Source organism: Rhinopithecus bieti, unplaced genomic scaffold, assembly GCF_001698545.2.
Source record: "Rhinopithecus bieti isolate Rb0 unplaced genomic scaffold, ASM169854v2 scaffold_14825, whole genome shotgun sequence".
NCBI classification, from domain to species: domain Eukaryota; kingdom Metazoa; phylum Chordata; class Mammalia; order Primates; family Cercopithecidae; genus Rhinopithecus; species Rhinopithecus bieti.
In genome coordinates, this window is record NW_016807875.1 from 20,350 (window position 1) to 33,461 (window position 13,112).

The 13,112-nt window shown below is 42.4% G+C and overlaps 1 protein-coding gene across 1 annotated transcript in view; it reads right to left on the reverse strand.

The window, feature by feature from the left end:
• Nucleotides 1–313: 313 nt before the first annotated feature.
• The window catches only part of LOC108536932 (RNA-binding motif protein, X chromosome-like), a 20,334-nt gene continuing 7,535 nt past the window's right edge, over nt 314–13,112 (reverse strand). Inside the window, exons 5-9 of the mRNA XM_017884028.1 lie at nt 4,586–4,738; nt 2,424–2,535; nt 1,422–1,532; nt 1,240–1,328; nt 314–833 (exon numbers count right to left, since the gene is read on the reverse strand). Of these exons, the coding sequence (XP_017739517.1) occupies nt 460–833; nt 1,240–1,328; nt 1,422–1,532; nt 2,424–2,535; nt 4,586–4,738 (839 nt within the window). The 3' untranslated portion in view covers nt 314–459. The remainder of the gene's footprint in view (nt 834–1,239; nt 1,329–1,421; nt 1,533–2,423; nt 2,536–4,585; nt 4,739–13,112) is intronic.

A 13,112-nucleotide genomic window follows, 5' to 3' on the forward strand; every position in this document is an offset into this window, starting at 1 on the left:
CTATTTTATAGGGACAAGATTTCTCCATGTTGCCAAGGCTTATCTCAAACTCCTGAGCTAAAGAGATATGCCCGCCTTGGACTCCAAAAATGCTGGAATTAAAGACCTGAACCATCACATCTTGAAAGACACTATTTCTTACAATGACACTGTGAAGATAGTAGANTGTATGTATTTATGTGCAAACCAACAAAGGCAGTTTTTTACAAACACCACAATTTACTCTACTATTGAATTAGCTTTTGAGCATGTGTACCAATAAAATCAGGCATTTTGCATTCCATGTATAGGTTTATTCTGAAAATTTTACTACACACATTACACCTAAATAGATAGCTTTCAAACAGTATTAAAACAATGAAATTACTTTGAAAACATTCCTTTTCAGCTCAAAAAATTCATGGAGGAAGTCAGTATCTACCTCTCCCCACAAAACTAACCTATTTCTAGTAGTGGTACTCAGGTAATAACACAGAAACAACATTTTAATTTTCGATAACCAAGGAAGGTTTGGTATGCAAGAACTATTATTTTAAATATCTGCTTCAGTCTCCTTTTCAGATCGTCTTCCCCAACACCTTTTCTAGAAGCCCTGTAACTTGAGCTCCCACATTCTTCATGAGGATCACGGCGCACCCTATCCACAGAAGGTGGATATGTTCGTTCTTTTCTGCCACTGTGCTCACGACCACTGGAATAGAAATCACCACGGCTCCTTGAGTAACTCTCCCGACTTCTGTCATATCTATCTCGTGTATTGTTATAATCATGGCGACTGCTTCCACCAAAAGTCATCCGAGGAGCTGGTGCAGGTGCTGCACCACGAGAGGTCCCTGCAGGGTTGATAAAATAATAGCACTTATGTTAAACTACATTTAAACATTTTTACTGGTATCACTAAACCACAAACCAGTTACAGTTCCATTTGGAAATATCTGCGTTGCTCTGCCTCTGTTGACAGGATATTAATTGTGACTGCAATAGTCAAAATGTTTCATTTGAAAGAAGTGTCAGAGTAGTATTTTGAAGCTTAAGAAAGTTTATTCTAAAATAAAGGTTGAGCCACATTTTCTGTAAATGAATTGAAGTTCTAACCTTCATATAGATCCATAGGCTTTATAGTGTTAACATTTCCCAATATTTAAACATGTTATGTTTTTCCTTTGTAATTTTCCCTAAAATTTTGTTACAACAATGATCTGGTCTACTAAATATAATCCTATAATTTATAAAACATACCTGGACTCTTATAATAACTCTGATATGCATCTCTGTAAGAACATCTACTTGGATGTCCTGAATCATCTCTATCACGGCCATCATGTTCACTATAAAACACACACACACAAATACTTTGTTACCAGTGTCAGAATGAACAATTTAAGATATATATTAAACAAAACCAGAAAATGTTGTAATACCCGTATCCTCTAGAGGAATGTTCATCACGGCGAGAACGACCATAATCACACCATGCATAGTCTTTACGTGGTGGAGAATAACACCTGGTGTCTCGAAAACTTGGATGATTTCTGCTTGCATAAGTCAAAGAAACAAATTTTAAATGATCAACTTCTAGTATCCAAAACATAACCCGTTTACAACTTTAAAAAAATAAAGGGCCAGACATCTAAACAGACATTTCTCCAAGTACAATATATGCAAATACCCAAAAGTATGGGGATCTGATACTCCTAATTAGGGATTCAAAAAATGCATTTCTAAGCCAAAATGTGATACCATGCTTCCCACATACTGGAATGCCTATAAACTGTAACAAGCTAGAAATATCAAGTCTTTGAGAAGACGTAGGTAAACTGGAACCATGAAACAGTGCTTGTTGGAATGGAAAATTATGCAGCTACTATGGAGACATGTGGTGGGTTCTCAAGAAAACAAACATAATTATCATATAATCAAGCAACTCCACACATATATACCCAGAATTGAGTAAGTGTACTCAAACTAATATTTGTGCCTAGAGATACTGCAGTGGAAACAACCCAAACAAAATAGTGGGTTAAAGGCTTGTGTAAGGAGTGAAGTACTATGATGTAAATAAACCTTCAGGACATCCAGCAGAAAGAAAAGAGACAGACAGAAAAAGCCATGTAGTGTTTGAGCCCATTACAAGGAAATGCCCAGAACAGGTAAGTTCACAAACAGAACACAGATTGGTGTTTCCTGGCGGCTGCAGAAAGGAAGAAAATGAAAGGGAGTGCTTAACCGGTAGTGGAGTTGTAGTTTGGAGTGATGAAAATGCTTTTCTACTAAATAGAGGTTAGCTATTGTTAACCTCTGCGTTGTTACACAACGCAGAATGTATTAAATGCCACTTACTTGTTAACCCCCAAATGTTTAATTTTGTTATGTGAATTTCATCACCACAACAAAAATCAACTATTTTTTCAATTTTCCTTTACCTATCCTTAGTTGCATAAGCATCATCTCTTGGTGACGTACTGTCGTTTCTCCAGGAGAATGGCTCTCTGCGTAAAGGACCTGCGTAGCTCTCTCTTCCACGTGACATGCGACCTTTAATTTAACATGATTACGTATTATGTAAAGTACAGAGAATTTCAAAACCTATCGTTTCTTCTCTAAAACAACTTTAAAAATTATTTCTCCCCTGACTCTCTCTCTCTTTCCCTGAGTTACCAGACATTCATGACACCTTCATTATAGCTTACAGCTTCAAATAATCTCTCGGCTCCTGCAAGCCCAGTTCTTCTTAAACACAGCTTAAGCCAAACATTAATTCTCAGGTTAACAGTTAGTTCATTTTTTAACTGTTAATAACTAGCTAGTTATTATTTTCCTTTTCATATGAATTACTATTTGATGACTATTCATATGATGACTATTAATGACACAGGGAAAACCTGTAAAGCCATCAAAACTTAGACTGATTTTAAAGTTTACATATGTCGTTTTATCTCAGCTACAGAAACTAATTTTACCCATCTTGTTCAGTCTGTCTCACACACACACAAGTACTGCAACTCATGAACTACTGAAAGTGAAATTTATACATAGAAGTTCTCCTTTATCTCTAAGTGGCTGACTCACTCTATCTTAAATGAGCGGACAAATGGTACAAAATATGTACGTCCAGCTTTTCTGAATGATGGCTATGTGGGACTTTACATCCCCTTTACATGCAATAGAGGAGGATACAGTAAAAAAGGGGTCGGACTACATCAGTTGTGCCTCATTCAAAACAGAACAGGTTTTCCTTTAAGTATACGTCTTCACGTGTATTTCTTACGGTCGAGTCTCTCACTATGATGTGTTCAGCTGGGCCTAATCTTTTAGCTGCGAAATCTGGCTAGGCTTATGTATGTTGATCAGATTACATTAACTTCGAGCCAACCCTTAATACGAAAATGGAAAATTGAAAATGGAAGGTTTCCATTTCCGCTCCACAATACAATGCACGCCTTAGTAAGAATTTTAATCTCTGTTTCTGCTTAAATTCTTTGCGTGGCGGTAGGAGAACCGTCAATTGCCTTGCTTTCTTCTGTTCCATCTGAAATCTTTTCTCTTCTCCTCCTTCTCAAAATTATTACTTCTGTTCAATCCTACTGCTCACCTCTTGTTGCTTAGTTCTAAATTCTCTCCTCAAATAATTTCAAATCCTGCACTAAGGAACTTGTGTGAAGGTGTAAACATCCCTGTACAATCTTAATGATAAATATACAGCCCCTGAATTTTACAAGTCTGCATTTCTGTGAAAAATGTTGAACTCCTTCATGTCTCCATTTCAATCCCTACTTACACTGTTAAATAGTATTAAAGCCCAGTGACTACTTTTCTGCTAAATGCTCTTGTAGTATCCTCAAAGAAACAGTAAGAATGCCTTGCAAATAAGCATTACCAAGCTCACAGAAACTGTATGGACAGGCAGAGTGGCCCATGCTTCGAGCCACTCTGGAAGTCTGAGGCAGGTGCACTGCTTGAGCCCAGGGCTTTAGTGTCAGCTATGACAATGTACTGAGATCCTGTCTCTACAAAAATAGGGAAAGAAAAATTGGACATGTGTGGTGGTGTATGCCATGAGCCACAGAAACTCAGGAGGCTGAAACAGGAGTATTGCATGAGCTCAGGAATTTAAGGCTGTAGTAAGCCATCATCTCACCATTGCAGTCTGGCCTGGTGAGAGCAAGACTCCAACCTGACAAAAAAACTGAACATGCAATTTTTAGGTTGGAACACGGGGTCAAATACAAAGGGACGTAGGATATGGAAGAATTGATTAGATTAAGAAGCCTTCCATCAAAGAATACTGCCAGGAACTTTAAGAAATATTAAAAGGAATTCTCTAGCAAACAAAGCATTAAATGGAACGTTTGCCTCTTTGTAATCATTTCTCTTTGATCTGCAGTTAGAAGGTCAGGTATTTCTTCACCATAAATCTGAAATTTGCCTAGTGAGATTCAAACTAAAATAAAAGCTATCAATCAATAAACAGGTCCATGTATGTGTCAATTCTAATATGTTCCTCAATCTGAAAGTTAAGCATTCAGGTAAATAGTTCATTTTCATTCATATAAAAACTACGGTCTGGCTCTCAGGTAGCATTTACCTTGACCTCCCATCCCACCATTGCTTCTTGCCACAGTTGAAGGAGCAGATTTTTTAGGAGGAGGACTTCCAATTCTTGAAGATGGACCTCTTTTAACTCCAAACGTTCCCCTAGAAGAACTCATGTGGAGATCAAGAGTGTATCCGCCATCACCTGTGTTTCATACAAAATCTTTTTAGTTGAGAAACATCACTGTTTCTTAAATGGGTAAATTTTAGATGTGTATAAATATTTCCTGCACATTGTAATCGTAAAATTGCACAATTCTCTAAACTAATAAACTTTAGTATTTCTATATGAAATTAGTTTAATTCAAGCAATAAAAGTCCATTTAGAAAATCCACAAAAATAATCAGGAATCATTATACACTGGTGTGAGAGAGAGAGATGTGGGATATGTGGAGAGTGAAGAGAGAGCAGAGATCTATGAGTCAAATATCTAAATATAATCTAGATCAAGAAAAACATATTAGGATATCAGTGATAAATGGCTGCTCATATCATTCGGGCATGAAGAAAGCTTCATCAAAACATATTATAAAATTAAATCAAATTCCACTCAAAGGAACTCAAATAATTACAGAATCAAAAAATGACACCTTAGAAAAATACATGGTCTCGGCCGGGCGCGGTGGCTCAAAAAAAAAAAAAGAAAAGAAAACACATGGTCTCTAAAACTTGTTAACATAATTTAGAATTCTTAAATTTTCATTATTTAATAGTAATTTTCAGCTTGGGCTATGCTCAATTATAGTACCCCTTAAGAACTGCACATTAAATAATGAAAAATATTACGATCAATCAATCGATAGATAGATAGATGGATAGATAGATAGATTCCAATTCCCTGGTGGTGTCACATGTAATAACAGGGACATTCTCATACATGGCAAAGCAAGATCAATTGGATCAAAAGACACAAAGCTCTGTCTCTTAGAGTGGATCATACACTGCAATTTCAACTTGAGCAAATACCTCTAATGAATCACACATCTAGTTGTTCAAACTCCAAATGAAATGTCAAGAGATAATACAATTTACCTAATAGGTATATTTTAACATATGGTTTGCTTTGGTTTTCTTAAGTAAAATTTGATCCCTCATTCCTATCAAGTAAATCTCCCACAAACACATTTACAGTGACTTATCCTCCAGCAAAGAAAGTTACATACTTATTTGTGAAGCAGTGTAGTGATTTTTAGACTTTTCCTGAGTCACAGACTCTCTGAAGAAATTAGAGTTCTACATTCCTTAAATGGCAGATGCCATATGGCAGGCCAATCTGCAAATTCTCCATATGAAATGAAAAATAAAATAGATTTGCATAGATGCTTGCACATGTATACACAGAAAAACAAATATAGTTAAATGAATCCTAAAATACTGAGTTACGGCCAGGCGTGGTGGCTCATACCTGTCATCCCAGCACTTTGGGATGAGGAAAGAAAAAGACCCTCTCACAATGTTTTATCCTTAGCACCTGTTCTTTAAAATATTAATAATAAAAACAATGAAGCAAAACTAGCCTGGCCAGGTTCGCCCAGCCTAAACCTAATAGTTAAAAATCAACTTATGACTGATGTTCCTGACATTACGTAAAAGAACGCAGTCAAACTCCCAGCCCTGTTTTGTTTCTCTGACCACGGGGGCATGCAACCCCTGTCACGTACCCCTTGCTTGCTCAAATCAATCACAACCCTTTCCTGGGAAATCTTCAGTGTTGTGAGCCCTTAAAAGGGACAGAAATTGTGCCCTCGGGGAGCTTGGATTTTGAGACGGTCGCTTGCCGATGCTCCCAGCTGAATAAAGCCCTTCCTTCTACAACTTGGTGTCTCAGAGGTCTTGCCTGCAGCCCGTCCTGCTACATTTCTTGGTTCCCTGACCAGGAAGCAAAGTAACTGATGGATGGCCAAGGCAGCCCCTTAGGTGGCTTAGGCCCGCCCTCTGGAGCATCCCTGCGGGGTACTCTGGCCAGCCTGAGTGACACCATCCAAAGAGCACTCCCGGGTAGGCAATTGCCCCGGTGGAACGCCTGACCAGAGCAGCGCATAGCATGCCTCCGAGGAGGATCAACACAGTGGCTGAACACCGGGAAGGAACTGGCACTTGGAGTCCGGACATCCGAAACTTGGTAAGACTAGTCTTTGGAACTTGCCCCACTCCATCTGAGTGGAAGCGTGGCCTGATCACCCACGGTGTGCTTGGATTGGCACTTTTGTTCCGGCTTTGTCTTGACTTGAATTGCTGGATACTTTGGATTTGGTTTTGACTTGGGTTAAATCTCTTGGTGCTCAGATTTTGAATTTTGTGGTATTCCGATTTTGGTGTGGTATAAACGATAAAAGTGTGTGTGTGCCCTTTTTACCCATTCTTTGTTTTGTGGTGTTTGTGGTGAGAGTGTGGTATTTTGTCCTGGAGAACATGGGTCAGGCACAAAGTAAGCCCACCCCATTGGGAACTATGCTAAAAAATTTCAGAAAAGGATTTAATGGAGACTATGGAGTCACTATGACTTCAGGAAAACTTAGAACTTTGTGTGAAATAGACTGGCCAGCATTAGATGTAGGCTGGCCATCAGAAGGCAGCTTAGACAGGTCTTTAGTTTCAAAGGTATGGCACAAAGGAACAGGCAAACCTGGACACCCAGATCAATTTCCATATATAGATTCCTGGTTACAGCTAGTTTTAGATCCCCTGCAGTGGTTAAGGGGGCAGGCAGCAGCAGTACTAGTAGCAAAGGGACAGTTGGTTAAGGAAGGTTCTCGCTCCACCAGACAAGTGAAGCCGGTACCTAAACTTCTGTCTGACTCAGAGCCTGAGGACTCATGGCAAGAGATGGCACCAACAGTGCCCCCCTCCCCCTGCTTATCAAGCGGGGAGGCCCCCTTCTCCTGAGCCTGAAGCCCCCTAGACCATCCGGAGTAGACAAAAAAGGAAGTGAAGCTGCAGGAAAAACTCATCCCTTGGCAGCCTGCTTACGGCCCAAGNCCCCTGCAGTGGTTAAGGGGCAGGCAGCAGCAGTACTAGTAGCAAAGGGACAGTTGGTTAAGGAAGGTTCTCGCTCCACCAGACAAGTGAAGCCGGTACCTAAACTTCTGTCTGACTCAGAGCCTGAGGACTCATGGCAAGAGATGGCACCAACAGTGCCCCCCTCCCCTGCTTATCAAGCGGGGAGGCCCCTTCTCCTGAGCCTGAAGCCCCTAGACCATCCGGAGTAGACAAAAAAGGAAGTGAAGCTGCAGGAAAAACTCATCCCTTGGCAGCCTGCTTACGGCCCAAGACTGGAATCCAAATGCCCCTAAGAGAGCAGCGATATACTAGGTAGATTAGGATGGACACATAGTGGAAAGGCATGCCTTTGTGTATCACCCTTTCACCTCTGCTGACCTCTTCAACTGGAAAAATAACACTCCATCTTACACTGAAAAGCCTCAAGCTCTAACTGACTTGCTCCAAACAATTATCCAGACTCATAATCCCACTTGGGCTGATTGCCACCAGCTACTCATGTACCTCTTTAACACAGATGAAAGACGAAGGGTGCTGCAGGCAGCAGCTAACTGACTAGAGGAGCACATCCCAGTTGATTATCAAAATCCTCAGGAGTATGTAAGATTTTAGCTGCCAGGAATGGACCCTCAATGGGACCCAAATGAAGGACCAGATATTGAGAGGCTAAAACAATACCAGGAGGCATTAACTGCAGGGTTAAGAAAAGGCGCTCAAAAGGTTACTAATGTAAATAAAGTTTCTGAAGTCATCCAAGGAAAGGAGGAAAGCCCAGCCCGGTTTATGACAGACTCTGTAAAGCTTACCGTATGTACACTCCTTTGGATCCAGATAGTCCTGAAAACCAGCTTATGATTGATATGGCTTTAGAACGGAAGATATCCAGAGAAAATTGCAAAAACAGGCTGGGCTTGCAGGAATGAATACCTCGCAGCTACTGGAAATAGCTAATCAAGTATTTGTAAATAGAGACGCAACAAGCCGCCGCCGTAAGGAGGGCGAACGCCAGGCCAGGCGAAACGCTGATTTGCTGGCTGCGGCAATTAAAGGGATCCCCCCACAAAGGGCAAGAAAATGGGGGTTCCAGAAGAAATGCCCAGTCCAATCATTCACGTCTGCAACGTGACCAGTGTGCCTATCATAAAGAAATAGGACATCGGGAAAACAAATGTCCCCAACTAAGAGAAAAACAGACTGATGTAGAGCAAAAGACCTCAAACAACGATGAAGGAATTTTGTTCAATCTAGCTGAAGGGCTGCTAGACTGAAGGGGACTGGGTTCAAATGCTCCCCAAGGAGCAATAGGGGCAAGGATATTAAGTTTTGGTCAATACTGGAGCTGAACACTCAGTGGTAACCACCCCAGTGGCCACGTTATCTAAAAAGATCATTGATACAATTGGAGCAACATGAGTCTCCGCCAAGCAGGCTTTCTGCTACCACGGACCTGCTCAGTGGGAGGGCATAAAGTGACTCATCAGTTTCTGTATATGCGTGACTGCCCCTTGCCTTTGTCAGGAAGACTTGCTTAGCAAGCTGAAAGCCAGTATTTCCTTTACAAAACAGGGCTCTTCACAGCTGGAGTTACCAGAAACGGGAGTCACGATGGCCCGTACAGTCCCCTGGAAAGAAGAGTGGAGACTTTTCCTAACCGAGTCAGACCAGGAAATAACACTGGCTCTAGCTGAGCGATGGCCCCGAGTATGGGCGGAGGACAATCCTCTGGGGCTGGCAATCAATCAAGCCCCTGTACTCACAGAAGTTAAGCCTGGGGTCCAGCCAATCAGACAAAAGCAGTATCCAGTTCCCAGGGAAGCCCTTAAAGGAATACAGGCTCATCGTAAGCACTTAAAAGCCTTTGGAATTATAGTTCCTTGCCAGTCTCCATGGAATACCCTCCTTCTACCTGTCCCTAAACCAGGGACCAAAGACTATCGACCCATACAGGACTTACGCTTGGTAAACCAAGCTACAGTGACTCTGCACCCAACAGTTCCTAACCCATACACACTGTTAGGATTGCTGCCAGCTGAAGACAGCTGGTTTACTTGCCTGGACTTGAAAGATGCCTTCTTTAGCATCTGGCTAGCTCCTGAGAGCCAAAAAGTGTTTCCCTTTCAGTGGGGAGATCCAGGGTCAGGTGTCACCACTTAGTACACTTGGACTCGGCTTCCCCAGGGGTTCAAAAATTCCCGCACCATCTTCGGGGAAGCATTGGCTCCAGATCTCCAGAAGTTTCCTGCTGAAGACCTTAGGCTGCACCCTGCTCCAGTACGTAGCTGACCTTCTGCTAGGACACTCCATGGCAGTCGGGTGTGCAAAAGGGATGGATGCCCTGCTTCAGCACCTGGAGGACTGTGGGTATAAGGTGTCCAAGAAGAAAGCTCGTATCTGCAGACAACAGGTATGCTACCTGGGATTCACTATTCAAAAAGGGGAGTGCAGCCTAGGGTCAGAAAGAAAGCAGGTCATCTGCAGCCTACCGGAACCTAAAACCAGGAGGCAAGTAAGAGAATTTTTAGGGGTTGTGGGGTTTTACAGATTATGGATCCCAAACTTTGCAGTGTTAGCTAAAATACTGCATGGAGTTACAAAGGGGTGGGGGGGCGACACTGAGCCCTTTGAATGGGGGACTCTACAACAGCAAGCCTTTCATAAGTTAAAAGAAAACTTATGTCGGCCCTAGCCTTAGGACTACCAGATTTGACAAAACCTTTCACGCTCTATGTGTCAGAAAGAGAAAAATGGCAGTGGGAGTTTTAACTCAAACTGTGGGGCCCTGGCCAAGACCAATGGCCTACCTCTCAAAACAACTAGATGGAGTTTCTAAAGGCTGGGCTCTGTGTCTAAGAGCCTTGGCAGCAACGTCCCTGTTAGCACAAGAAGCGGATAAACTAACCCTTGGACAGAACTTAAATATAAAAGCCCCCCTTGTGGTGGCAACCTTAATGAATACCAGAGGACACCATTGGCTAACAAATGCCAGATTAACTAAGTACCAAGGCTTGTTATGTGAAAACTCCCACATAACCATTGAAGTCTGTAACACTTTAAATCCTGCCACCTTGCTCCCGATGTCTGCCAGCCCTGTTGAACATAACTGTGTAGAGGTGTTGGACTCTGTCTATTCTAGCCAACCAGATCTTCGAGACCGGCCGTGGGCATCTGTAGACTGGGAATTATATGTGGACGGGAGCAGCTTCATCCACTTGCAAGGAGAAAGGTGTGCAGGATATGCAGTACTAACTTTGGATGACGTTGTTGAAGCTAAGCCATTGCCTCAGGGCACTTTGGCCCAAAAAGCAGAACTCATTGCTCTTACTCGGGCTCTGGAACTCAGTGAAGGTAAGACAGTAAATATCTATACTGACTCTCGATATGCCTTCCTAACCCTTCAAGTACATGGAGCATTATATAAAGAAAAAGGCCTGTTAAATTATGGGGGAAAAGACATAAAATATTAACAAGAAATTCTACAATTATTGGAAGCAGTGTGGAAACCACAAAGGGTGGCAGTCATGCATTGCAGGCGACACCAGTGGGTTTCAACCTCGGTGAGCCAAGGAAACTCCTGAGCAGACACAGAGGCACGAAAAGCAGCATCTACTTCTTACCGGGCATCAGTCACAGCCCCACTACTCCCTCAAATGCTTGATCTGGTGCCAACTTATTCTAAAGAGGAAAAAGACTTTCTTCAAACAGAGGGAGGAAAACAATAAAGGAAGGATGGATAAAGTTGCCAGATGGAAGAATAGCTGTGCCATAGCTGTTAGGAGCTGCAGTCGTGCTGGCTGTACATGAAACTACCCATCTAGGCCAAGAATCCCTCAAAAAGCTGTTAGGCCGGTATTTCTACATCTCACACTTGCCAGCTCTTGTTAAAACAGTAGCTCAGCGATGCGTTACCTGTCGACAGCACAATGCAAAACAAGGCCCCTCTGTACCTCCTGGCATACAAGCCTATGGAGCAGCTCCTTTTGAAGATCTTCAGGTAGACTTCACAGAGATGCCTAAATGCAGAGGTAACAAGTATTTACTGGTTCTAGTGTGTACTTACTTTGGGTGGGTGGAGGTTTATCCAACACGAACTGAAAAAGCTCGTGAAGTAACCCTTGTGCTTCTTCGAGATCTCATCCCTAGGTTTGGACTGCCCCTACGAATTGGCTCAGATAATGGGCCGGCATTTGTGGCTGACTTGGCACAGAAGACGGCAAAGATATTAGGAATCACTTGGAAGTTACACGCCGCTTATCGACCTCAGAGTTGCAGAAAGGTGGAGCAAATGAATCAAACTATCAAAAATAGTCTAGGGAAAGTATGTCAGGAGACAGGATTAAAATGGATACAAGCCCTTTCTATAGTATTGTTTAAAATTAGGTGTACCCCTCTAAGAAACAGGATACTCCCCTTATGAAATTCTGTATCATAGGCCTCCTCCTATACTGCGAGGACTTTCGGGTACTCCCCAAGAGTTAGGTGAGATTGAATTACAGCGGCAGCTACAGGCTTCAGGGAAAATTGCCTAGACTATCTCAACTTGGGTAAATGAGAGGTGCCCAGTCAGCTTATTTTCCCCAGTTCACCCTTTTTCTCCAGATGACCGTGTGTGGATCAAGGACTGGAACGTGGCTCCATGGCAGCCACAATGGAAGGGACCCCAGACTGTTGTCCCGACCACTCCCACAGCTGTAAAGGTGGAAGGAATCCCAGCCTGGGTTCACCACAGTCGTGTGAAGCCTGCAGCAGCTGAGACCTGGGAGGTCAAACCAAACCTGGACAATCACTGCAAAGTGACCCTGAGGAAAACGACAAGCCCTGCTCCAGTCACTCCCAGAAGCTGACTGGTCTGCGCATGGCTGAAGCATGAGGAAAATTGTCGTGGGACTTAATTTTCCTTATAACATGGACCCCTCTCAACCTCCCATGATCACAGTCTTTGAAATAAGACTAAGGACTGCTCCTTTCCTAAAAGACACAAGTAAAATAATAGCTCAAACAGAAGAAAGGGGAGTCCCCAAAAATGTAACCTTAAAATTTGATGCCTGTGCCGCTATTAATAGTAAGCTGCACAAGATAGGATGCGGTTCTCTAGATTGGGTAAAAAGTTATACAGCAGGAAATAAGGATATCTGTCAAGAATCATATTCACGTGACATGTGTCAGTACTGGTTTTGTGTCATTTGGGCTACCTGGAAAGAAGAGAGAAAAGATCCTGTTTGGCTTCTCCAAAAAGGAAAAGGCAGCCCCTCCTGGATGAGTGGGGGCTGCAATCCTTTAGAAGTGATCATCACAAACCCCTCAGACCCAGAATGGAATCAGGGAAAATATGTAACATTAGGCATCGATGGGAAAGGACTAGATCCTAGTGTAAGCCTCCTAACAAAAGGAGATATTCAAAGACGCTCCCCAGAACCAGTATTTCAGACTTTCTATGATGAACTAAATGTGCCAGTACCTGAGATTCCAGGAAAAACTAAAAATTTGTTTTTGCAAGTAGCTGAGCATGTAGCCCAGTCTC